General features: G+C 37.7%; 2 protein-coding genes across 2 annotated transcripts in view; both read right to left on the bottom strand.

The window, feature by feature from the left end:
* The window catches only part of IPO11 (importin 11), a 224,917-nt gene that overhangs the window by 30,640 nt on the left and 168,426 nt on the right, over positions 1 to 25,851 (bottom strand). Inside the window, exons 28-29 of the mRNA XM_011952217.1 lie at positions 9,277 to 9,372; positions 2,543 to 2,555 (exon numbers count right to left, since the gene is read on the bottom strand). Coding sequence (XP_011807607.1) covers positions 2,543 to 2,555; positions 9,277 to 9,372 — 109 coding nt within the window. The remainder of the gene's footprint in view (positions 1 to 2,542; positions 2,556 to 9,276; positions 9,373 to 25,851) is intronic.
* On the bottom strand, positions 22,706 to 25,409 carry LRRC70 (leucine rich repeat containing 70). The gene is made up of 2 exons (XM_011952209.1): positions 25,216 to 25,409; positions 22,706 to 24,751 (listed from the first exon to the last, which is right to left on the bottom strand). Exon 2 carries the CDS (start codon positions 24,711 to 24,713, stop codon positions 22,845 to 22,847), a length of 1,869 nt encoding a protein of 622 aa, XP_011807599.1. The 5' UTR covers positions 24,714 to 24,751; positions 25,216 to 25,409; the 3' UTR covers positions 22,706 to 22,844.

Raw genomic sequence — 25,851 nt, 5'->3', positions numbered from 1 at the left:
TCACCGTGTTAGCCAGGATGGTCTCGATCTCCTGTCCTCGTGATCCGCCCGCCTCGGCCTCCCAAAGTGCTGGGATTACAGGCGTGAGCCACCACGCCCAGCATGATCATAAGTTCTTAACGAATAAACAGTGGCAAAGAAAGTTTGGGTTCTGTTGCTTTGTAGCAAGTACAGGTGAAGGACAAGTCCTGACTCAGCTGTGTAAATAGCTTTTAATAGAGAACTAACACAGGTGCTGATACCAGAAAACTTGATCAGGCTCATTCTTGCAGTGGAAACAAGTGTCTTTCGTTTCTATTTCTTATCATTAAAAAAGCAATGTTTGGAGTGACTGCCTCTGATTCAGTTAGTGCCCACTGGTGGGATCAAAAAGAACCTTAGGCTAGAAATCAGAAGTCCTGAAAAACAGCAGGAACTCAATTCCTAACTCACTGCATGTCCTTGACCTGGGGCTGCAATGCTTTTGTCTGCCATGATATAACACAGTGTAGCACAAGTAGCTGGCCAATGGACTCCGACACAAAGTGAGAAAATTACACTATTCTATCAACCCAAAAGCTATTTAATAAAGTGAAATGTCTTAAAAAGGTCTACATCCCACTTTGTATTTTAGAACTGAATAATAATATGGGGTTCCTTTACCCTAGTCAATTTATATCTGTTGCAAACTTGAATTCTAACTGCAATGACTATGGATCTACACGAAAGCATGCTTTATTTTGCATCAAATTCTTCCACTGCTTTCCAAAATCTGTTAACTTACTCATATATAGTGAATGCTCTCTGTTCTGTCTTCCCTAAATTAAAAGATTTATTACCCTAAGACCGAGAACAGCGGTGCACACCTGTAATCCTAGTACTTTGGGAGGCTGAAAAGCCCAAAGTTAAAACTGTCCTGCAGAAAAATTTCCAATTAAAAGTCAAATCTCATTTTGTTGACAAAGATTAAAGATAGACAATCATGCTTTACATAAAAGACAGGTAAGAATTAATAGACTGCTAATAAACTAAAGTGTGTAGGCCGTGCATGCAGTAATATACTAATAAAAATAGTAAACACAACAGTTTAAAATAGGAATGACTAACGTGAATATAAGTGGCCACTTCTCCATTCTAAACTCAAGGCAGAAATCACCGAATAGATCCAGGCACTCCAGCCTGCTAAATAAGAATCTTTCTCAAGAAGGAACTTCAACCAGCTAAACAGAACCAACAGGTGTTAGCATGAAAAAAGTGAAACCTTTTAAGTCATTTCTGGGTTTAAAGGTACTTGTAGTAATAATACTTTTCATTTAATCTATACAAACTCTGCCCTAAGTAATTCAGCCATTTTATAGATGAGAAAAAGCTGAATTTACAAACATTCACTGAGCATTGATAAACAGTATTTTTCCTCAAAATTTTTGTTGTCTAAATGAATTTTTCTCTACTTCAGGGTATCAAATTTGGATGCTTTAAAATTGCCTTTATTCTGGCACCTGAACAGAGTAAGTGCAACTGTCTAAAAAAAGCTTAGTTCCACTCTACCTGGAGTCCATCTGTGTGCACAAGAGGGATAGTTGGGACAAAGGCCAAGTATTCAAGTCATTTACTGAATGTCCAATATCAGCGATTCTCAAATTTGAGCTTTCAGCTCAACCAGCTGAAGGGCCTTGTTAAAAGCACAGTTGGGCCCCACTCCCACAGTGCCTAATTCAGTAGATTTTGATGGAGCCTGAGAATCTGCATTTCTCACAAGTTCCTCTGTGATGCTTTCCCATCACTTCCTCCATAATGTTGATGCTAATGTTGCTGAGGAAGTTGTGGGGGGCACACACTCTGTTAACTCCAGTCCTATGTTAGGCCAAACCACCAATATGCTTCCTATTTATATATATATTTTTTTACCTCTGGCCTCCAATAAATTGTTTAATAATGATTTTTTTTTTAACTGCTATGTAACTGACTTTCAGCTAGGTTTATATAAGAAACGATTTACAGGCCGGGTGCAGTGGCTCACGCCTCTAATCCCAGCACTTTGGGAGGCTGTGGCAAGTAAATCACTTGAGGTCAGGAGTTCGAGGCCAGCCTGGCCAACACGGTGAAACCCCATTTCTACTAAAAATACAAAAATTAGCTAGGTGTGGTGGTACGTGCCTGTAATCCCAGCTACTCAGGAGGCTGAGATGAGAGAATTGCTGGAACCTGGTAGGCAGAGGTTGCAATGAACCAAGATCACTCCAGGCTGGGCAACAGAGCGAGATTCCATACCAAAAAAAAAAGAAAGAAGAAACAATTTATGGATTGTTTCACATAAGACAAAACTGACACTTTCAGTTGGGCTCTGTAGTGGACACTCTGCTTGTCTACATAATCAGCTTCTTTCCCAACTGAACCCTGAATCTGTCCAGTTTTCCTCTTCTTCCATGCTACCACTATTTCAGAAAAAGTTGATCCCAGACCCCCAATGCCAGTAGTTCAATAATCAGTAATGGAGATCCCATCCCCTTGGTCAATGACTACTTTCAGCAGGGGCGTGTTTAAGGAATTCTGGCCAATTAGACAAAAGAAGACATCTACTGCAATGATTTCCAGATAAGGATTGCCTCGATCTTAAAAAAGACATAAGGAAGAAGATTACTTATGTGTCAGTGGCATTGTCATCAACTGTAATGCCTAGAACTACTTTTTATCGATGAGGGATGGTAGCCTGCAGATGAGGTTAATGCGCTGAGGGGATGGAGCAGAAAAAACCTGGGGCTTTGATGATGTTGCTAAGGCCATAGTCAGCTAATCCCAGAGTCACTTACCTACAGTCGTTAGGGTATCAGAAACAACTGATTCTTTATTGTTAAAACAAGCAGTCCTTTTACAGTCACTTATATAAATACTAATTAAAAATGCATTTCAGCCAGGTGTGGTGGCTCACGCCTGTAATCCCAGCACTTTGGGAGGCCAAGGCGGGCGGATCAAGAGGTCAGGAGATCGAGATCATCCTGGCTAACACAGTGAATCCCCAAACCTCGTCTCTACTAAAAAAATTAGCCATTAGCCGGGCGTGGTGGCACATGCTTGTAGTCCCAGCTACTTGGGAGGCTGAGGCAGGAGAATTGTTTGAATCCGGGAGGTGGAGGTTGCAGCCACCGTACTCCAGCCTGGGTGACAGAGACTCCGTCTCAAAAACAAACAAACAAATAAATAAATAAATAAATAAAATGCATTTCTGGGCTCAGGGCATGACACCCCAATGAGAAGAAATATGAATCTCCCTCTCCTGTGTTAAATTACATTTAGCCTAAAGCTTCTTCCTCACATATTTTAAGTTCAGCCTGAAGGTCTCTTCGTACATAGTGAAGTGTAACCTAACTGGAATTGTAAAGAGATTGTAACCTATTCTTGTACCAGTCAGAGTTTTAGCCAATCATAGGTGGCCAACTGTTGAACCCATGTTCAAATAAGGCAAACGCTGAGCTGTAACCAATCCAGCTGTTTCTGTACCCCATTTCCCTTTTCTGTACCTCACTTTTCCTTTTCTGCTCATAAATATTATCTGACCAGGTACAGCACTGAAGACACTGTGAACCAATTCTGGTTCTGGGGGCTGCCCAATTTGTGAACAATTCTTTGCTCAATCAAACTCTGTTAAATTGATTTGTCTTAAGTTTAACACCAGATAAACCGATTTCCTTCTACTTGAAAATAAGAGCCATGTAATTCCTAATGTTTCTTTTTTTATCCTAGTAATTAGAAAGCATATAGCTAAGTTTTATATCCTGATGCCACAGGTTTCCCCAATCAAGGTTTTTTATTTAAATCCCTTCAATCTATGTTAATAGTTTTCTGTTATAATGAGCATGCACTTTCTTATGCACTGTCTCAAATCCTCTTACGGTCACTAGACTGAATATAAGCAACTAAATATTGTATATTAGCAGTAAAGACAAAGTGCCATGAAGAAACAGAGAAAGATGGAATGAATTCTTTCTATAAGTCTGGAATGCAATTTTAGAGGTAGATATTTGCTAAAGAGGATAAGGGCTTGACACACCAAGAAGCAGAAATATTAGTCAAGCCATGAGTGTAAAAGTGTATGGCATGTTTGCAGAACGATGAAGAACCCAGGGAGGCAAGAGAAAAAGCTGGAGACTGAGTCAGCACAGAATAGAGCCCCATTAACTTGATCCTGTAAGAAATTTGGCTTTTAATTTTAAGTGGGGCAGAATGGATCTGAGGGTGGAAACTGAAGCGAGAGAGACTTCCTAAGGAGGTCACTAGGATCTACACAAGTTAAGGTAACATACAGATGTCAGAATCCCACAACCAATGTTTCTTCTAGTATTCTCTATTCCATTCTGAAGAGCGGTCCAGTGGGTCAATGTATTGAGTGACAGAGAAAAAAGTCCTTTTAAAAGTCTAATTTTAACTTTTAGAATCCCAGGTTGTTCTACTGGTCTGAGACCACTCACCAACATCTACACTGCCAATCTTCCTCCACAATGGACCAAAGTGACCTTTCTAAGTATAAATCTGATTATGTCCCTCCAGTGTGGAAATCACCAGGGGACCTCCACTGACTACAGAATATAGAATAGTTTCAAATAAGATTATTAGCTATAAAAACCACAATTTATGAGTCATTTTCTAATCAAATTTTAGTGCCTCTAGGCTTCTTAGAATGCTGGCTAGATTTTACTTATTTATTTATTTATTTTGAGACAGGGTCTTGCTCTGCCACCCAAACTGGAGTGTAGTGGTGCAATCACAACTCACTGCAGCCTCAACATCTCAGGCTCAAGCAATCTTCCCACCTCAGCCTCCCAAGCAGCTGCTGGGACTAAAGGCGTGTGCCTGGCTGATTTTTAGTTTTTTTTTTTTTCTTTTTAAAGAGACAGGGTCTCACTATGTTGCCAGGGCTGGTCTCCAACTCCTGCACTCAAGCGATCTTACTGTCTCAGCCTCCTAAAGTGCTAGGATTACAGGTGTGAGCCACCACATCGGGCCGCTAAATTCTTTCTTCCTTTTTACTTCCCAAATCTTGGCAAGGGATTGTCAATTTCATTTCCCAATATTCTTTTCAACAAAAATATTATTTAAGGAAATAAAAGAGAAACACTCTAACCATACAAGCAGAAAGCGAACAAGGCACATCTCTAGCCTCATTAGTATATTTTCTTGGCTTAATAAAAACTCTAGCCAAAAAAATAATAAAAACAAAAAACCAACCAAACCACAAACCCACCAACAAAACCCCAACAAATAAACAGATTCATCAACTCTCAAAATAGAATTCTTTCTTCCAAAAGATTTTCTGTACAACCCTGAAGAAATACTAGTATCAATATTAAGAGGCAACTGTTGACTATCTATTTATCTTGGAAGATAAACTTTTCTAACTTTAAAAAAAGAGGGATCACTAGAAGGGAAAATAAAAGCCCATTTCCATTTTTTCCACGCAAAGTGTTGTTTAAATTTTAAAATGCATGTTCAGTATGTTATGAGGACGAATCAAGGTATAAAAATAAGCACAGGCTACAGGTATAAGCACAACTATTTTTAAAAATTGTATATGCATGTGTACGTCACGTCACCCAAACTGTAAACACCTTTCAACACTCTCTAGCCATACCTACCTGTCCCCATTTCCTGCTAATCCTTCCTCCAAAATCTATCTCAAATTCATGTCATCACCGCTCACCAAGATAAGACTACTTTAAGAGCTACCTAAATGGTTTTCCCACTTCCACAGCAGTAGGTTCTCAATTTTTACAGTGTATATGAACCATCACAGTTCCTGTTTGCAATGCAGATTCTACTGTGTGACTCCCAAAAGATTCTGATATAATGAGTCTGTACCGGGGAAGGAGAATCTGCATTTCTAACATGTATCCCAGGTTGTTCCACTGGTCTGAGACCACTCACCAGCATTTACCCCCTCTGTCGTCCTCCACAATGCATTAAGGTGACCTCTCTAAGCATAAATCTGATCATGTCCCTCCAGAGTGGAAATCACCGGTAGACCTCCACTGACTACAGAATACAGACCACAATTCTTTGTATTTCACAAAGGTTACTTAACTAGTTGGCTCCAATCCACTACATATCCTTAGGAATGATTCTCAGTTTCCCTGGACTCCTTTCTCTCTTACACCTGGTATTGCTCCATTTGTCCCTGTCTCCCCTTCTAGGTTGTGGGCTCTTTCAGGTCAGAGACTCAGTTGCTTCCTCACACTGCACAGTGCCTGGCATAAACAGTTTGAATAAAAAGATGATCTGTCAACAAGGCTTTCTTAGTGTGATGGCTAATTTTGTATCAACTTGACTGAGATACTGAGTGCCCAGCAATCTGGTTAAACATTACTCTGGGTGTATCAGTGAGGCTGTTTCTGGATGAAATTAGCATTTGAATCTATAAACTGAGTAAAGCAGTTTGCCCTCCCCATGTGGGCGGACCTCAGCCAATCCACTGAAAGCCTGAATAAAACTCTGACTAGATGAGGAAGATTTCATCCTCTGGCTGCTTCAAGCTGGGACACTGTACTTCTTCCGCCTTCAGAGCCCAACTAGTTAAGTAACCTTTATGAAATACAAACAATTGTGGACTGTATTCTGGACACAATGGAGGTCCATTGGTGATTTCCCCACTGGATGGACATGATCAGATTTATACTTCAGACTTACACCATGGGCTCTCGTGGGTCTCAAGCTTGCCGACTGTAGATTTTGGACTCCTCAGCCTCCATAATCATGAGAGCCAATTCCTTACAATCAATTTCTTTATATATATACATATTTTGTCTCCTCTTGTTCTGTTTCTCTGGAGAACCTTAATACACTACTGATGGAGGTGAAGGAAATAGAGTTTTCTTCCTTTTTTTCCCCAATTCACTCAGTTGACAGACTATAATAAGAATTCAACAGAACCAGAAAGATTAACTTTTCTGAATAAACTGTTTAAATAAATAGGAAGGGGAAGTTGAAATCTAAATTAGCTACATAAGCATGTATTTTATGTTTCTCACGCAGGCATTTCTGAAAGTTTATTTATGCCTTATAGTCTCACGGACTGTAATTTATAGAACTCTATGTAATTCACAGAATTACAAAGTAGGAAGATTTAACAGAGATCTAGTTTAATCACTCTTAGAAACAGAGACACAGAAAAGTGTATCTCTTGGTAATTTATTTCTCAACTGTGTTTCTATATGCAAAGTACCACCCAGAGTAAAAAGAAATCACCAAACAATTCTGCGGATAAAAGAAACCAGTGGTCAGATATGTTCCAGTTACTCATCAATACTAACGCTTGGTCAAGTCTAGGCCTTTTAGCTGGGATCCTAAAACTGGTTTGTTTTCCTTACTTCCAACATACTCCCTCTTCCAAACCAAAACTTTTTCTTCATGGCTGAGCTTGGCACATGGACACCTTGACTCATCTTGACTCTTCCACAAATCTGCTATGTCACTCCACTTCTTTTGTTGTTGTTATTTTTAGTAGACATAAGGGTTTCCCCATGTTGGCCAGGCTGATCTCGAACTCCAGACCTCAAACAATCTACCTGCCTCAGCTCCCAAAGTGCTGGGATTACAGGCAGAAGCCACTGTGACCGGCCAACTTTTCAGAGCCTTGATATCCTGATTTTTAATGCCATGAGACTGCACAAAATAATTTCTAAATTTTCTAGTAACTTTCAGACTCTCACCTCTTCCAGTTAAAACACGTTATAATTTTGTACTACTTCCTTCCCTGAAGACTGTAACACATAGTGCCTTTTTTCTTTCCCTGACTTACTATTAAAGCAAAATCCAGAATTGTACCGTTTGGTGTTCCCTGCACAAAACAAGATATAACCGTCTGTATTCATTACTAGTGTTTTAACTGTGCTATCAGCCATGTCCTCCCTTCAACTTAACCGTATACTCCAAAGAGGACAAAGGAACATCTGATCATATCCTAAACGTTTCACATATAGTTGTAAACTTTGTTACATATTATGTATACAATTTACAGTCATATGCAGTCATATCAATGAATATCCTTTGGCTGTGTCCTACCCAAATCTCATCTTGAACTGCAGTTCCCGTAATCCCCACGTGTCATGGGAGGGACCCAGTTGGAGGTAATTGAATCATGGGGGCGGTTACCCTCATGCTGTTCTTGTGCTTGTGAGTAAGCTCTCATGAGATCAGATGGTTTTATAAGGTGCCTTTCCCCTTTTGCTCAGCACTTGTCCTTCCGGCCACCATGTGAAAAAGGACATGTTTGCTTCCCCTTCTGCCATGACTGTTGGTTTTCTGAGGCCTCCCCAGTCCTGCAAAACTGAGTTAAATTAAACCTCTTTCCTTTATAAACTACCCAGTCTCAGGCAGTTCTTTATAGCAGCGTGAAAATGGACTAATACAGCCACAAACCCTTACGTTAACTTAAAAAGAAAAAACCTGCCTACATTGAATGCTTTCTTGTTTTTGGTTTGTAGTCTCAAAAAATTTGATGTTTCCACTTCATACAAACTCCAGTGTTCTCAAAAGCTAAGTGACGTATCAGACACATTTTCTTAATATGTTTAATAAGGTTCAACAACATATATCTGCTATCTATATTTTTCAACAAAATATGATTCAAGTGACAATCTTTCCCATTTGCTAGAGATGGCTTTATAAACAGCAAAGTTGAAAAAAAGAGCATGCTCAGAACATACCAGGAAAAAAAACTTATATGCTAAAATATATTTGAAATTTTAAAAACTTAATCATCAAACAATGATTAAATCAAAGCAGCTCAATTCAGGTTGTCGCTGTAACATAATAAAGCTGATACCAGCCGGGCATGGTGGCTCATGTCTGTAATCCCAGCACTTTGGGAGGCCGAGGCAGGCAGATCACCTGAGGTTGGGAGTTCAAGACCACCGTGACCAACAAGGAGAAACCCAGTCTCTACTAAAAATACAAAAATTAGCCATGTGTGGTGGTGCATGCCTGTAATCCCAGCTACTCAGGAAGCTAAGGCAGGAGAATCACTTGAACCTGGGAGGCAGAGGTTGCAGTGAGCTGAGATTTTGCCATTGCACTCCAGGCTGGGCCACAAGAGCGAAACTCCATCTCAATAAATAAATAAATAAGCTGATACCAAGATCAAACAATAAATACTATAAGCAAAATAACAAATAAAAACGTTTCTGTATAAAAGAGGAATTATAAAACTTTCATACTGTGCTTAAAGAGTGATGGTGAAAAAAATCATGCAGCATGTATTTAATTATCCCCCAAATCCAATTATGATTAATTAAATAATGCACCTACTCTTTATAAGTTCCTGTTTCAGGATCTTCTGTCATGACATCATGCAGGCCTTCCACTGAAATGTTTATAATCCCACAGAATTTATCTTGGATAACACTAGAATAAAAGAAAAGCAAAACAGGTTAACTGGAGTACTAGAACAGGTTTTTTTTTCCCCTGAAATATCCTCTTGAACATGAAGAGAAATTCCAGTTCTGAAAAACAAAAGAAATTTTCAAAATCTATTTTCTTATAACAGAAAGTTTATCTTTGCCTATAACATTACAAAATTCTTTTTCACTAATTAGTATGTTTAAATACTAGATGGAAAGATTCGCTAGTAAAGGAATATTTTAATATTCTTGGATTTATAACAGTCTTATGTTACTTTTATAACTACAAAGATAAAAACATCGAGTATTGACAAGCAAAAATTTCAGCTCTTCTAACGACACTGTGAAGAAGAAAGACATGCCGTATCTGGAAGAAATATTTGCAAAACAAATATCTGGTAATGGACTTGAACCTAGGATGTAAAAAGAACTCTGAAAACACATTAAGATGAAAAACAATTTCAATTTAAAATAGGCATCAGGTGCTATGGTGCAAGCCTGTAGTCCTAACTACTTGGGAGGCTGAGGCAGGAGAATCTCTTGAGGTCAGGAGTTCAAGACTGCAGTGCACTATGATCACACTTGGGAACAGCCACTGCTTTCCAGCCTGGACAACAACAGAGAGACCTGTCTCTTAAAAGAAACAGAACAAAAATATTTTTTTAAAAAAGGCAAAAACGTGAACAGACATTTCACCAAAGAAGATATACAGATGGCAAGTGAACATCCTAAAAGGATGTTCAGAATCATTAGGCATTAGGCAAATTCGAATTAAATCGCAATGAAATCTTAAAAAAATTTGTAGTGTGTGTTTTTTAATTTTTATAGATTTAGGGGGCAAATCTATAAACGTGCAGATTTTATAGGCTTTTATAAAGTCCAAGCAGGAAGTAACACAGACGAAATTTTCCATTAACTTTTCAAAACAGTTACATCAGCTAAAACTGATGATGTAACACTTTTTCATAATAGCAATCACAAGACAGAAATTAATCACAACCTTAATCACCTTAGAATTTTCTCAGAACCAACCAGACCATAATTATGCTATTTATACATGGTACCTAATTAATAATTAAAGTCACTCTTGCATTATTATATTTTAAATACAGGAAGTTTAAGTGAAGTTAGGGTAATTTAAGAGACTAAACAAGTTTTTAGGTACTAAAACCCAGAACCAGATAAAATATTCCCTTAACTGTATTTATCTGCTTAGGTCATTCAACAGCGTTAAGCAAAGAACAACAATTTATCGAAATAGTCGAAGGAAGAAACAAGCCCTGATTTATTAGTCTTACTCCAGAATTTCTACAACAGTAGAGACTACAACAGCGGTAACATTAAAAGAATAGTTTTCCACTTTCCCTACCAGAGGAGGAAGAGCTGACAACTGGAACAGCCCCTGAGCAAGGAACAAACTTAGCTGAAAGCAGCTACAATTGGCAAGCAATAAAGACTGAGATGGTGGAGTGTCCCCACAGCTGCCAGTAGCTAGAGTCAAGACTGAAATCCAGAACCTTATACTGACCAAACCCAGAGGGCAGTGTTCCAGGCTTGACTGGAGACGACTTCAACCTTACTGTGCTGAGAAACTGCTTTTCAGAGGGCTCCTATAGAGCTCACAGCTCATGTTTTGGAAGAAGTCATCTCTAGCTACTCTCAGTTTCTAGGCTTCCCAGGACTCCCGTCAGCCTACTGCAATGCAGCTTTTGACCCTACTACTCCACGGGCAGATGACATTCATTTTTGCAATCTAGGGGTCACACTTCAGTTTATCTCGTGAGATATCTCTGCTGGGTGGACACCACTGCTCTCCCTTCCTGAAGACTCTGCTTCTTTGGCTTCTGTGAGCTTAGCCTCTTCTGGTCACTCTTGTTTTCTGGTATAAACTTCTTCTCTGGGGGGCCCTTCAGCATCATTATTGCCCAGGGCAGTAAAAAGAACCACATAAGGGAGTATGATGGTTGGTGAGGAGCCAAGATCACTCCACATCAGAAGAGATGGTAGCAGCCTGAAATGGTTTGGTGGCCACGGGAATAAAGAGAAAGGGGTATGTTTGATAGATGTTTAATGGGTAAACATCACAGGATTTGGCAACTAATTGGCTATGGAAGATAAATGGGAGGAAAGAGTCTAGGATGACTGTTGGGTTTCATCTTGAGTGGGTGACTTGACTAGCCTGGTGACTTTGCTCAATCCAACAGGGGATACAAAAAGAGCAAAGACATGAGAAGGAAGATGATGAAAGTGGTATCCCCGAAGAAGAGAGGGTGACCAACAGCACCAAAAGTCAAGTAATCAGATAAATCAGGTTCTAGCTGAGGAAGGAGAGTGACCATTCTTTCAAGAAGCTTGTCCAGGGACAGAAACAATAGGGTAATAACCAGAGGGAGTGCAGGGTTGAAGGAGTGTTTTTGGCTGAGGGAAATGGACCAGCAGAGGCTGAGCAGCTGAAAGTGCAGGTGCCAAAGGGGTGGGTGAAGGAGCAGGATCCCAGAGATGGGATGAAGTGAGATCGTAACAGAGGCAGGGCTGAACACAAAGGATATCTTCGTACATGAGGCAGCAGGACACAGATGTACAGACTCCCTTGGAGGCTCACAGTGGGAAGCGGAAGTTCCTGCATTTTGAATTATCCTCCTCCCGTGAATTAGAAGGTGAGGTTATGTATTAGGCATGTGGATAAGCAGTTGGAGCCAAGTGGTCAATGTTTACAATAGAGGGTCTTGATCAAAGACAAAAAGATTGCTCAGTGGCACTGAGGTCCAACTGCAGTTGAATGCCCTAGATTTGTAACAGCCTCAATCTGTACACTTCTATCATTTTTAGTTGCTATATTTTACACCCCAAGCAGATACACATAGGGAGAAACTGAGTCAGGCAATTCAGGCTTGGAAGCTTGAAAAGCTAGTAGAGTTTGAGGATGAGGGGTTTAAAGAGCTGAGGGTATTAATGAGAAGTCTGAGTTGACCACAGGGCACCTGCTGGGTCAGGTAGAGAATAGGGTTAAAAGTGGAAAAAACAAACAAAAGAAAAACCCGTAACATCAAGTGCAAACATCAAGGTTTACGCCAGGCATGGCAGCTCACGACTGTAATTCCAGCACTTTGGGAGGCTGAGGTGGAAGAGTCACTTAAAGCCAGGAGTTCAAGACTAGTCTAGGCAACAAAGTGAGACCCCTGTCTCTACAAAAAAAGAAGAAAATTAGCTGGGGGCAGTAGTGCACGCCTGTAGTCCCAGCTACTCAGTCTCAGCTGAGATATGAAGATGATCGCTTGAGGCCAAGAGTTCAAGATTGCAGTGAACCATGATGGCACCACTACACTCCAGCATGGGTGACAAAGCAAGACATTGTACATTAAAAAAAAAAAAAGTTTAGTGGTAGAGAGTAAGAAAACTGGAAAATGTGAAGTTACAATAAGACAGGATATTAGAGTTTTGAGCATGATCACAAGGGAGGAATGTGTGGTTGAAGTGGAAGTGCATACAGATTTGAAAAACATCAAGGCCTTGTAAGGCCAACTGTAAGGCCATGCTTGAAAACATTCAGGGTGGCAGAATCTAGGATGAAGACTGCAAAGCAGATTCGAGGCCTCAGTGACTCCTGCATAGTGACTGTGAAATTGCTAGAGAACACAAAGAGCTGGTGAAGTAACCAGATGGCAGGGGCCTTCTGAACCCTTCCAGACCTCAAGAAAGTGGCAGAAAACTGTGGTCAGCATCAGAGCCTCAAATTGTGGCTCCACCAGTGACTAGCTACATGGTCTTGGGCAAGTCAATTTAACCTCTCTGTGCTTCACTTGCCTTATCAGTAACATGAAGGCATAATAGTACCCACAAGTAAAGTGCTTATAACAAGGCCTGCCACATGTGCCAGAGCACTACTTAAATGTCAGCATCATCACCGTTTCTCATTTGAACAATGAGGGGGTTAACAGTCTCTAAATCTCTTACACTTTTTCATCTCAGTATCCTTTTACACTCTTAAAAATTGTTGAAGATGCAAAAGAATCTTTTAAAAAATGTATTATATCTCAATATTTTTTATATTAGAAAACTGAGAAAATACTTTAAAAATACTTATTCACTTAAAAAATATAAAAATATAATAAACCCATTACCTAGTTTAAAAAAAAAAGTTTTCCCCTGTAGATATTTCCCAGGACGTAGCCGGCAAATACTTTTGTCATTTAAATGGAAACATACATCCTTTCTACACAGTAATTCTCTGCATGGTCAAGGAAAAGTATATTAATAAATCTAGCTCCCCTGAAAAATACTGGCAAGAAAATAAGCTAAAAAACCACAGTTGAAATTCACTATCTTAAAGTGAAAGTTGACTTTTTTTTGCATTCCATAATGATCCTTACAAAGGCTTTTATATACTAAACCACTCCCCTGATTACCTGTTTTTTCTTTTCATGTTTTGTTTCTTTTCATACACACACACAGCAGCACCACCCTCCTCCAACAAAACCATTATCTTTAAGACTACAAGAAATAACTAAAAATGATCTATATTTAATGGCATGAGAAGGAAGTGCCATCCTGTGTGATTTTGCTATAAAAAACAATGCCCAATGAAGACATACTAAGCTTCCACGGAAAGGAGATGATAAAGGACTGGTACAGAACTGTCTGGAAAAAAATTTAGAAAAATTCACCTGAATAAAAGATTGAGTAGTTACTTAAAAAGTCACTTGACAGAATTGTTTTTTTTTTTTTTAGTGATATAAAGAAATTTATCAGAGAATTGGTAATTATGGAGCCAGCACCATTGTAGATATTGGAAACTGATGAAAATAAAGCTATAAACACATAATTACAAGGTAATCATGAAAATACATTTTTTTTTTTGAGACTGAGTTTCACTCTTGTTGCCCAGGCTGGAGTGCAATGGTGTGATCTCAGCTCACCACAATCTCCACCTCCCGCGTTCAAATGATTCTCCTGCCTCAGCCTCCTGAGTAGCTGGGATTACAGGCATGTGCCACTACGGTCAGCTAATTTTGTATTTTTAGCAGAGACGGGGTTTCCTCATGTTGGTCAGGCTGTTCTCCAACTCCTGACCTCAGGTGATGAAGATATATTTTAAGAACAAATCAAAAAGGCCAACTCTGTTCATGTTACCGAAGTTATTTGAAAAGGTAATTGTAGCTTGGGATTAAATTCCTGGAAAAGTCTTGTATGCCAACAGCTCAGAACAAAATGAAGATAACATGCTCTGGAAAACAGTGTTACATGATCAAAGGGGAATTTTGACTGATAACGATGAAGACACCAATGTCAAAGTTTGCAAGAAGCATTTGAATAAAATTGTATCAAGAATAAAATAAAAAAATAGCACTGAAGCAAAATTTCACATTTAAAAATACATATGTGTGCCCAGGCGTGGCAGCTCACGCCTGTAGTCCCAACACTTTGGGAGGCCGAGGCGGGTGGATCACGAGGTCAAGAGATTGAGATCATCCTGGCTAACATGGTGAAACCCTGTCTCTACTAAAAATACAAAAAACTAGCCGGGCGTGGTGGCAGGCGCCTGTAGTCCCAGCTACTCGGGAGGCTGAGGCAGGAGAATGGCATCAACCTGGGAGGCGGAACTTGCAGTGAGCTGAGATCGAGCCACTGCACTCCAGCCTGGGTGACAGAACAAGATTCCGTCTCAAAACAAAAACAAAAACAAAACAAAAATGTGTAATTAAATTAACAACTTCATATAAACACATAGTTACTATTTTGTTAGTTTTATAATAAGGTATTACAGTTGACCAAAAAACTTTATGCTCAATGACCTTTCTTTAAGTTCTGGAACCCTAAGTACACTGACATCTTTCTCATTCACTCGGCACTCTCACAATCATCTCAAAATTAAGAGATCCAATACCAAACTTATGAGTGTCTCCCCAACAAAAACAAGGCAACCAAAAACAAAACGGAAAATCAAAACCAGGCTCTCTTCCTGTTTTCCTTATCTGAGTAAAAAGCATCTCTATCAACCCAGTGACTCATGCTAGAAACCAGGGATTCAGTTTTGACCTTTCTTCTTTTACCCTTCCAATGTACTCTTCCATTCACTCAATTCATCAAATTTATCTCTGAAATTTTTCCTTGTTTCTACTCCTCTATATTCCTACTATTAACACTGTACAACAAGCCAATCTGTCTCGAGTTTAGAGTTCAAACTACTGCCTACTTTCCCAAACGAGGAGACTTCCACTCTTGACTTCCTCTAATCCATTCTCTATACAGCACACTAGAATGCTTTTACAAAATCTAGTATCTTTTTCTTGCTTTGAAGCAAAAGTTAATACCTTCAACAACTTTCCATTATGCTTAAAAATCGAAACCCTTAATCCTAGTTTACTCAGCCCTATATATGACCTGGTTCCTGCCCAGCTCTCTGACCTTATCTAGCCTCACATTGCTCTCCACCTTCATGGGCTCTCTTTGATTAATTAACACTTTCTAGTTTCCAGGCTTTCACAGGGGCTTTCCATCTGCTAGGAATTGTATAGCCTGGATTTACCTGGTCAGTAGCATTATAATAAGACTACAACTACAACAACAACACTGCAAGTATGGTCTTAATTCTAGACGATGGTGTTTAAGGATGCTTTCACAGATGAGAAGCAGGTAACTGAGGATAAGGAAGTTTTGAAAGCCAAAGCTTGAGGAAACTGCAGTACAACATAAAAACTTTTGCTCCTCAGAGCCTCAGACAAAAATATAAATGATGTATTAACTTGTGTGTCATAGAAAACATATGGAAAAAAGCAATAAGGTTGCCCAAAATCAAAGATACAAACTAACAACAGGCTAGGGTTTATGTGCATGTAGTGAAAACTCCACAGACATGGGAAGAAATGGAGACAAAAGGAAGACAACATATATATACATACACATATGTATGGTCTCCATATTACTCAGGATAAGAAAACTACTTTCTACTAAATTAAAATGTCATCTATCACAAGATGTCTCGGAATTGAGTCAGAAGCAATGAAACAAGGCACATGTGGGCCAGCAGCAAGCATACTATACATTCTTCTCACTCATACTGCTTTCTCCAACATTTCTCTTTTAACATACCAGGCTTCCCACATTAAAAGTGTGTGGTCACACAAGTTTACCAGCTTCAGCAAAGTGAGGACCACTGGTAGAGGGCACTTAAAAAGAAGAACAAAAACTATGCTTCAGACAGTACAGCACTAGTATAGAAAAAAAAAATGCCTATTACCTTGTTACTATTGCTTCCATAACCGTGAAATCATTAAGAAGGAGATAACAATTTGAGAAAATTGATTCATATCTCTCTCCACTAGCTTAAAATAGGGTTCATAGGTAAGTCCAGTAAAAGTCAAATATAAATTTTAATGAGAGATGAGAGGGTCTAGATAAAAGTCTAATGGTAAACAGAACAGCCTGTTTTGCTTCACATACCCCACTCTCCTACCTCTTAAAGGAGTACATCATACTTTAAGTCCAAACATATATTTTTCTAGTTCAGAGATCAATAACAGGACCAGTAAAAGAGTTTGACTTGTATAACAAAAAAGAATAGGTCTCAACAGGAAAAGTTCATGTGGGATCAACTTGGCAGGAAGGCCTAGCATTGAAACTGTTTGTCAGAAGCTTGGAAAAGGTTCCCTGGGCTTTCTTCTCCTACTTTTTTTTTTTTTTTTAAACACTGCCTAAGAACAAGTATCGGAGATTTTACTGTTATTTGTTGCTGTGCAGGTAAGCTAATTAAGTAAAAATGTCCTAATTACATGCTGGTCCTCCTTCACCTCAAAGCTTAAAACTTAAATGTTTATATAATGCCTAGAGGTTCAAGAAATGTTCACGTGTGTTACATCTGAATGTTCTATTTATTGACCTCAGTGGTAGTTATACAGGTGTGTCTACTTCTGTATGTGATTTATTTATCAATAACAGTTTTAAAAAGTGTTTACAGGGAAAATATTTGACATGCATTAACACTGGTATAGGGGGGGATCTGGATAAACTCTACTACTACTTGGAGAACTCCTAAAAACAAAATACACAAAGCAATAGAAAAGATAACAAAAATCTGTCCAATGGTTACTCAAAAGACCCAGAAAGCCACGAGGCAGAGTAATCAACAAAGTAACCCTGGAACTTCATGTATGAGAAAGTACAGGACGCCACGAACAGTAAAAGGTTTAGGGACAACAAAGAGGTATCCACAGACCCTCTTTCTCCACTACTTAAGTTCTACATAATGTCCTCACTCTCCCATAATGTCCACCCTTACCCTCCTGACCACTTGGCCTCTAGCTATCAAACACTGGCATCTCTCACTTCCAGAGGACCATGGAACATGTTAGTCTTCTTTATCAGCCTTCCCCTCCTCCCCCTGTGACCTGGTATTCCCTTTTTTGTTTTGAGTTTTGCTCTGTCACCCGGGCTGGAGTGCAGTGGCATAATCACGGCTCACTGCAACCTCCTCCCGCTGGGCTCAAGTAATCCTCACACCTCAGCCTCCTAAGTAGCTAGGACTATGGGCACAGGCCACCACACCCAGATTTATTTTTTATTTTTATTTTTGGTATTTTTGGTAGAGATGAAGTTCCACCATATTGCCCAGGCTGGTCTCGAATTCCTGAGCTCAAGTGATCCGCCTACCTCAGCCTTCCAAAAGTGCTGGGATCACTGGAGTGAACAGCCGTGCCCAGCCTCTCCTATCTCCTGATCACTACTACTGAAAGTCCCTGTCCCAACACCACTGAAGCCCTCATCAATAGCTTGACACCAAATATATCTACTTCACTGACAGGAAGAGGTTGAGAGTAAGTTCTCAGTTTTACATCCTAGAAATGAGAGATATGTTTTTAAAATTCCACGTTGGAATTATAAATTTAAAAGTCATACACTTTTATAGTTTATAAATAAATATTATTGATTTCTAATATTTGCCATTTGTTATGAGGGAAAAACAAATTACTTTTGTTATGCCCCGAAACTTTAATCACAATTTGTAATACTCAATGGAAAAAATGGATTCTATTCTTCCTCAAACACAGTCACACTAAATTAGAGTGCTTTAATCAACAACTTTTAATAAATGGTAGAGATAAGAACCTACAGTAAATGGTAGAGAAATACAGAAATCTTAAGAAAGGTGAGCTTCCTTAGCTATATTAATTTAGAATATCATTTGGTTTTCACTTAGGGCTGCTCAAAATGTGAAACAATGAAATACAGAAATTGTACCCAAGAAAACTATTATGCCTGTAACACTTCAATTATACCTTAAGTAAGTTTTTTCACTGCACAACTATCAAATAACAGTGAAATATGAGCTGGCTAATATTTTAAAAGGGAGTAGCTATTTACTCCAGCTCTGTTTTGATTAGTAAAAAAAGAATTTTTTTTAAAAGGTAATAGCTGGCAAAGACCGAAATGAACATTTAATGAATACCACTGTGTAGAAGTATAGCTCCATATATAAATTGGTGTTAATATAACTGGTTTTCCAGTTGAGTCTAAATCAATTAGAAGCTATATTTTCAAAAAGCAAAAATGTGGATAGATCTTCTGAACTGTCTTCTTTGAATTTAGGAATTTTAAGATAAAAATACTTTGTTATATAAATTTTTCTGAACTTCACATAGCCAGCTGTGTTGCTTGTGAACATCTTTAAGAGGGTATGGTTTAGTACCGTGGTACGGAACTGGGGCATGGAGAAATTTTCAGCTTACCTTATGTATTTATGCACTGTTTAAATTTTTTCCCAATGAACAAGTACTTCCAGTAATTAAAGAAAAAACATAATTGGATTTGTAGGAGTTGGGAGGATACAACAAAGAAAAAAATACATTATTAAAAATGTCTCTTGAGGTGAACAAAAAGATCGCTCTTCCACAACAAAACAAATTACTTAGGAAAAATAACATTTATTTAAACATATTCACATTTTCTGCTGAAATTACAATCCCCGAAAAAGCATTCAGCTAAGCAGGCAGGGAAAAGCAAACCATTGGTGGAAAACTCTTTGGGGTTGGTGGGGCTTTATTTATGCAATTGCTAATAAATCTTAAAACTAGTCTTCAGCTCCTCTCTGATTTTCTCTCAAATATATTAACGCAGTGGTTCTCAATGTGTGGTCCCAGACCAACAGCATCAGCACACTTGTTAAACTGAAAACTCACAGGCTCTATTCCAGACCTACTGAATCAAGAACTCTGGCTTGGATATCCATATGCAGAAGAATGAAACTGGACTCCTATTTCTCACTGTATACAAAAATCAAGTCAAGATGGATTAAAGACTTAAAAATAATATCTAAAACTATAAAGCTACTACAACAAAACACAAGGAAAACACTTCTGGACACTGGTCTAGGCAAAGATTTTATAGCCAAGACCTCAAAAGCACAGGCAATAGAAACAAAAATTGACAACTAGGACTATATTAAGTGAAAAGGCTTCTGGATGGCAAAGGAAACAAGAGTGAACAGAAAATACACTGAATGGGAGAAAACATTTGCAAAATATTCATCTAATAAGACCCTAATATCCAGAATATACAAGGAGGTCAAATAAATCAACAGCAAACAAATAAACAAAAAATCCACAAAATAATCCCATTAAAAAGTGGGCAAAGGAACAGACATTTCTCAAAGGAAGACATACAAATGGCCCAGGGGTGTATGAAAAATCTTCAACATCACTAATCACTGATTGCATTTGAAATGAAAATGAAAACCACAATGAGATATCATCTTAGCACAATTAGAACGGCCAGTAATAAAAAGACAAAAAAATAACAGATGCTGATGAAGATGCAGAGAAATGGGATCTCTTATATACTGTTGGTGGGAATATAAATTAGTACGGCAACTATGTAAAATAGTATGGGAATTTCTCAAAAAACTAAAAATTGTAACTATCATCTGACCCAGCAATCCCACTACTGGGCATTTATCCAAAGAAAAAGAAATCAGTATGGAGACATGCACTCCCATGTTTATTACAGCACTATTCACAATAGCAAAGATCAGCAATCAACCTAAGTGCTCATCAATTGACAAATGGATAAAGAAAATTGTGGTACATGTACACAGTGGAATACTATCAGGCCATAAAAAAGAATGAAATACTGTCATTTGCAGCAACAAAGATAGAACTAGAGGTCATTATGTTAAGTGAAATAAGCCAGGTGCAAAAGGCAATTGTAACATATTCTTACTCATATGTGGGAGCTAAAAAAAGCTGATCTCATGGAGGTAGAGAACAGAATGATAGATACCAGAGGCTGGGAAGGTTGCGTGTGTGTGTCTGTGTGCAGGGAAGAAGATGAAAAGAGGTTGGTTAATGGGTACAAAAATACAGTCAGATAGAAGGAATAAGTTCTAATGTTCAACAGCAAAGTAGAATAGCTATGGTTAACAACAATATATTATATATTTCAAAACAGCTACAAGAGAGGCCTTGTAATGTTCCCAACACATAGAAAAGATAAACAGTTGAGGTGATAGATACCCCCAACACCCTGAGACTTGATCATTACATATTCTATACATGTAACAACATATCACACATACCACACAAATATGTACAAATATTATCAGTAACAATTTTTTAAAAAAGAAAAAACTCTGGGAGGGGTAGAGGAAGGAGTCGGGGTAGCAAACTGTGTTTTTATAAGGCTACCAGGCGATTCTGAGTTTGAGAACCACTGTATTTTGGTAGAATAAACAGTATTGCATTTTATTATAATTATTTTCATTTCACAATATGAACTTGATAATTATCATTTGTTTTAAATACTCCCAGATAACATGTTCCAGGTTAATTTCATAAGGATTATATTTTTTAGTAATTAAAAAAAAACAAATTTTGGGGAAAAGGAAGAAGAGACACAAACATGAAAGATACAATGCTTAAGAAAAAATTTTAAATACATATTTGTGGTTCAGGTCACTATTAACGAACCAATGGGCATGGCGCTTACTACAATCCCTAATATTCTGCAGAGGGCTACGCAAGTACAAATTTATGCTAATAAAGAAAAACATTACATTACTTCTATGACTTCAACTACCATCTATATTAAAGATTCTTAATCAAGGGCACTACCATCTCCTAGGGACTCTCCCAACTTCTACAAGGTCTCATTCTTCCCCACTTATCTATCGCCCAAATGGTTATTGTTACTGTAAAGGGTGTATCATACACTTCCAGTGTACTGGATAGATGAAAGTTTAAGAATTATTGGCCTTTACCGTAAGACCTCACTTCTGAATTTCTGCATGCTATATATTTCCACTTGGAGATCTAATAAGAACTTCAGATTCAATCTGTCTAAAACTGAACTCATTATTTTGCCCCACTCCTTTTCATTCCTTAGCTTAGTGAATACAGCACAAAACTGCCTAAGCCAAAAACCTAACATCTTTGACTCCTCCCTCCCCTGCCACCCCTCAACCAATCGCCAAGGCAGTTCGTTTTACTTTCAAAGTACCTCTTGATCCATCCATCCTTTTTGCCAGTATCCTGGCCCAGGCCTCTAGCATCTTTCCCCTGGATTAGTAACTCAGATTCCTACTCAACTAATTCTGGCTCCGGTTTTACTGTTCCTTCCAGAAAAAGGCAAATTTCTAAAGGGTAAATCTAATCACTTCACTCTACTGCTTAAAAATCTTTCAATGGCTCTCTGTTGCCCTCAAGTTGCATACAACTACAGAGCTTTCATCACCTGATCTCTCTTTCGGGCTTTAAATTGCATACCATCATTCACGACACCAGCTGTACTGAATTTTAGTTCCTGAAAAGCAGCATTTTTTCTTCTGTTAAGCCCTCTGACACGGTGTTACTCAGCTCTCTTCACTGGGCTAATTTCTAGTTATTCTTTATGATCCAGTTTTGATGTCGCTTCCTTCATAAAGCCATCTCTCACCTCCACAAATGTTATACTCAACAGCATCTCTAAGTACAGTACTTATCATCGTACTGTGCAGTAACCATGTATCTCCTCCTCTAAATTTCAAGCTCCACCTAGAATAAGAACCATGTCTATTTTTTTCATATTAAAATCCTAGAACCACAGCAGCAATATAGTATCAAACTGAAAGCATGAGCTCGTCAGAGAGGCCCAAACAGTGTTACAAGCTGTGAGAATTTGGGAAAGTTACTTAAACTCTAAGTTTCCTCACCTGTAAAGTATAAATAGTACCACCTTTCAAGACTATTCACGGACTAAATGTGAAATGTGAAATATTTGGCACAGTGCTTGATACACAGAAATGTTAGCTATTATTACTTAATACAGTACATATCAAAGAAAATATGTGCTAAATGAATACACTGTTCACAAATTATTAAAAACATTTTAATAATGCTAACCTCATATAATTCATTATATTTCCATGTAAAGTATATAATTCTAAAAGGAGTTTTCAGTTTAAATCATGTCCATGGCACTGAAGTTTCTTATAGACAATATTTAGTTGAGTTATAAAGCAGAATGTTCAAAAAGAATGACCTGTGCCTCATTTTCAGGAACAATTTGTTTATGAATTCGAATCTGCTCCAAGCCAGGACTTTCTAGAGAATTTGGGGAAGTGTTACAAATTGAGGCAGTTACATTATACCTTGCTGACTGATAAAAGCTGTAGTATTCAAGTCTATTTTCCCTTGAGTTTTCTGATGCCTTTAGTTTTTGTTTAAACTGAACAACTTTGTAGATCAAAAAAATGATTAAAACACAAGCTAAGATGAAAAAAGCTAGCAAAATGTCAAAAGCCTCATTCAACTTCTCAACTTCTTGTGTACAAATTAGAGATGTTTTCCCTGACATTGAAGCAGCATCAATCGGTAGAGCACTGTTTTTCTCCAAGTTCAAGGTAACAGAAGTAGTCAGTTGTATTTGTACAGGTAACACTGCTGTAGTCTCTAATGGATTACCAAAGGCATTCTCTTGAAAAAATCTACCAGCAGGTGAAGTAGTAATTTGTTCCCAGAAAGTAATGTTCTCAGTCTCAGTATTTTCCAGAGGATTGCCATTTGTGGTTACTTTATGCCAGGCCACCATTAGCGCAGTAGTCTTGTGACGAATATCAGGAGATTTTACAACAGCCCAAGTTCTGGATACATTTATTGAAGACGTAACACAATTTGTAATGTTAATATAACGTAATGCTCTGCCACGCATGGATGGGGGATTCTGACAATAGATGTTTAGAGTAATGGCTGAAGATGCTAGCCAGTCTTGAAGGCCCAAAAGTTTGCAGTTACATTCCCAAGGATTAGAATTTGCCTGAAGATGAATCAGTGAAGACAATGGCTTAAGGACCCTTGGATGCAAGTCTGTAAGATTATTAAATGACAGATTAAGGATCTTCAAAGATGCTCCCATATTTTCAAATGTATCATTATCAATGCTAATTATTCTGTTTCTATCTAACTTAAGGTAAATTAAATTCTTTAACAAACTAAATGTGTCAGAATTTAAATTCTCTAAATCATTATGACTTAAGATCAAATGTTTAAGATTATTAATTCCACTAAACCCATCCCTAGTAACATTTCTAATTCTTGAATTTTTCAGCAGGAGGTATTCCAAATTGACAAGTCCTTTAAATGCAAAGGGCTGTATTGCTTCAATAGGATTATGAGACAAAGAAAGTCTTCTAAGACTTTTAAGTACTTCAAAGGCATTAGATGGTACTTTTGTTAAATTATTACTTTCTAAATACAAACAAGCAAGGTTTTCAAGATGTTGAAAGGCTGATTCTGATATCCTCAAAATGTTATTGTTTGATAAGTCAAGTATCCGAAGAGTAACCATACCAACAAAGGTACCACTTCCAAGGACAGTGAGGCGATTCCTTTGTAGATTTAAGTACTGAACTGAAACTAGATCATTAAATACTCCTCTTGGAACAAAAGATACCTGATTAGACTGTAAATATAAATTACGAAGATTTAAAAGTCCCTTAAATATTCCAGGATCTAAGCGTTTTATTAAATTATTATTTAGAAATAGAAAATATAGATGCCTCAATTGAACAAAGGCTTTTGGATATACATACAGAATGTTAGAATTATCCAAATACAATGCTACAAGAGAATGAAGTCCTGTTAATTCACTTTCATTTATATAAGATATATTATTCCCAGTCAGATACAGAAAAACTGTACTTTCAGGAAAATTCTTAGGAATACTCGAAAGGCCTAAGTTACGGCAGTTAATTTGTCTCCCAGTGCAGAGCTGACAAACAGACGAACATCCAAGTATTTCCTTGTGGAGTAATAATAAAATATAACAGGTAACAACCAGAAACAGTCGTAGGCAAGGCAGAGAAAACTGTAATCCACACATATCCCTGTTCTTGGTTTTTCTGTTCAGATCAGAATTGGCTATAAAAAGAGAAGGTAAAGCTTTAAATCATCAAAACTTCATCACATGAATGTGTTTTTTTTAATAATACTGTAACTTCTGTATTCTATTTTAATTAGGATCAGCCAATAGTACTATCATAAATCATACCATGGTAATAGCATAAAATAATGAGTATGGAATACTTTCTAGAATTATTAACATGATCAGGCCATTAACCCATTACTTGACAAAATAGTTCAGATTAATGAAACATTTGCTAAGTTAACTTAAAAATTACAAATGATTACAACATAGGTGACAAATGATGTAGGAATGAGAATCTTTGAATTTAATATGTCCCTTTAACAACATAAAGTCTAATATCAAATAACATTATAATTTATGAAAATACAAATTCACTACAGAACAATTAAACTCTAAATTAGTTTTTCACAAAACTATTTTTCATGTCAACTAAAAGTTCATATTTAAATAATCTTACCAAGAAAAGGAAATTCGTATTATTAACACTCAGCTGATTCAGTAAAGGTTTTCTTTTTAAATCTGAAGAACGACATTTCTAAACTCCATTTTGTTCTGTGGCATTGCTGACCTCCACCCCACCACTTTTTTTTTTTAAGTCACCGTTTGCTCAGGAAACACCACTCTTCACATTGGTTCCTTTACAGTCAATGTGTAAAACAGAGGTTGCCATGGATACAGGAAGCTAAGAGACAGGAAGTAATTTTATCTGTGTTTCAAAAGTATTGCTGAACGGAAATCTCAGGAACTTATTTTTTCAGAATGCAGTTAGAGTTTTCCTAATATACACATCAAAATATCTCCCATAATGTAAAATAATAGTTGTTAAAGGATACTTGAAAACGTTAGTTATTCAGAATCCAAATATCTATCAACAGACTCTAGCTATCAACAACATAGCTACTGAATGGAAAAGGCTAGTTGACATAAGATGTATATAGAGTAATACAATTTTTTGTAAACTTTTTAATGAACAAAATATTTATGTTGTTTTAAATACACATTGAAGACTTCAACTTTATGTTTTATTCCTTTAATAAAAATAGGGGAAAAATTTAGAATGAACATAAATGTTGTTATATTATCCCTCCAGTGC

The sequence above is a fragment of the Colobus angolensis genome, unplaced genomic scaffold (genome assembly GCF_000951035.1).
Source record: "Colobus angolensis palliatus isolate OR3802 unplaced genomic scaffold, Cang.pa_1.0 Scaffold337, whole genome shotgun sequence".
Lineage (NCBI taxonomy): Eukaryota > Metazoa > Chordata > Mammalia > Primates > Cercopithecidae > Colobus > Colobus angolensis.
The sequence above is the reverse complement of the archived record's forward strand: the minus strand, read 5'-3'. Positions and strand labels throughout refer to the sequence as shown.

Excerpts from the sequence above, each read along its gene's own strand:
- LRRC70 (XM_011952209.1), bottom strand. The coding sequence starts at position 24,713 with ATGTGTGGATTACAGTTTTCTCTGCCTTGCCTACGACTGTTTCTGGTT.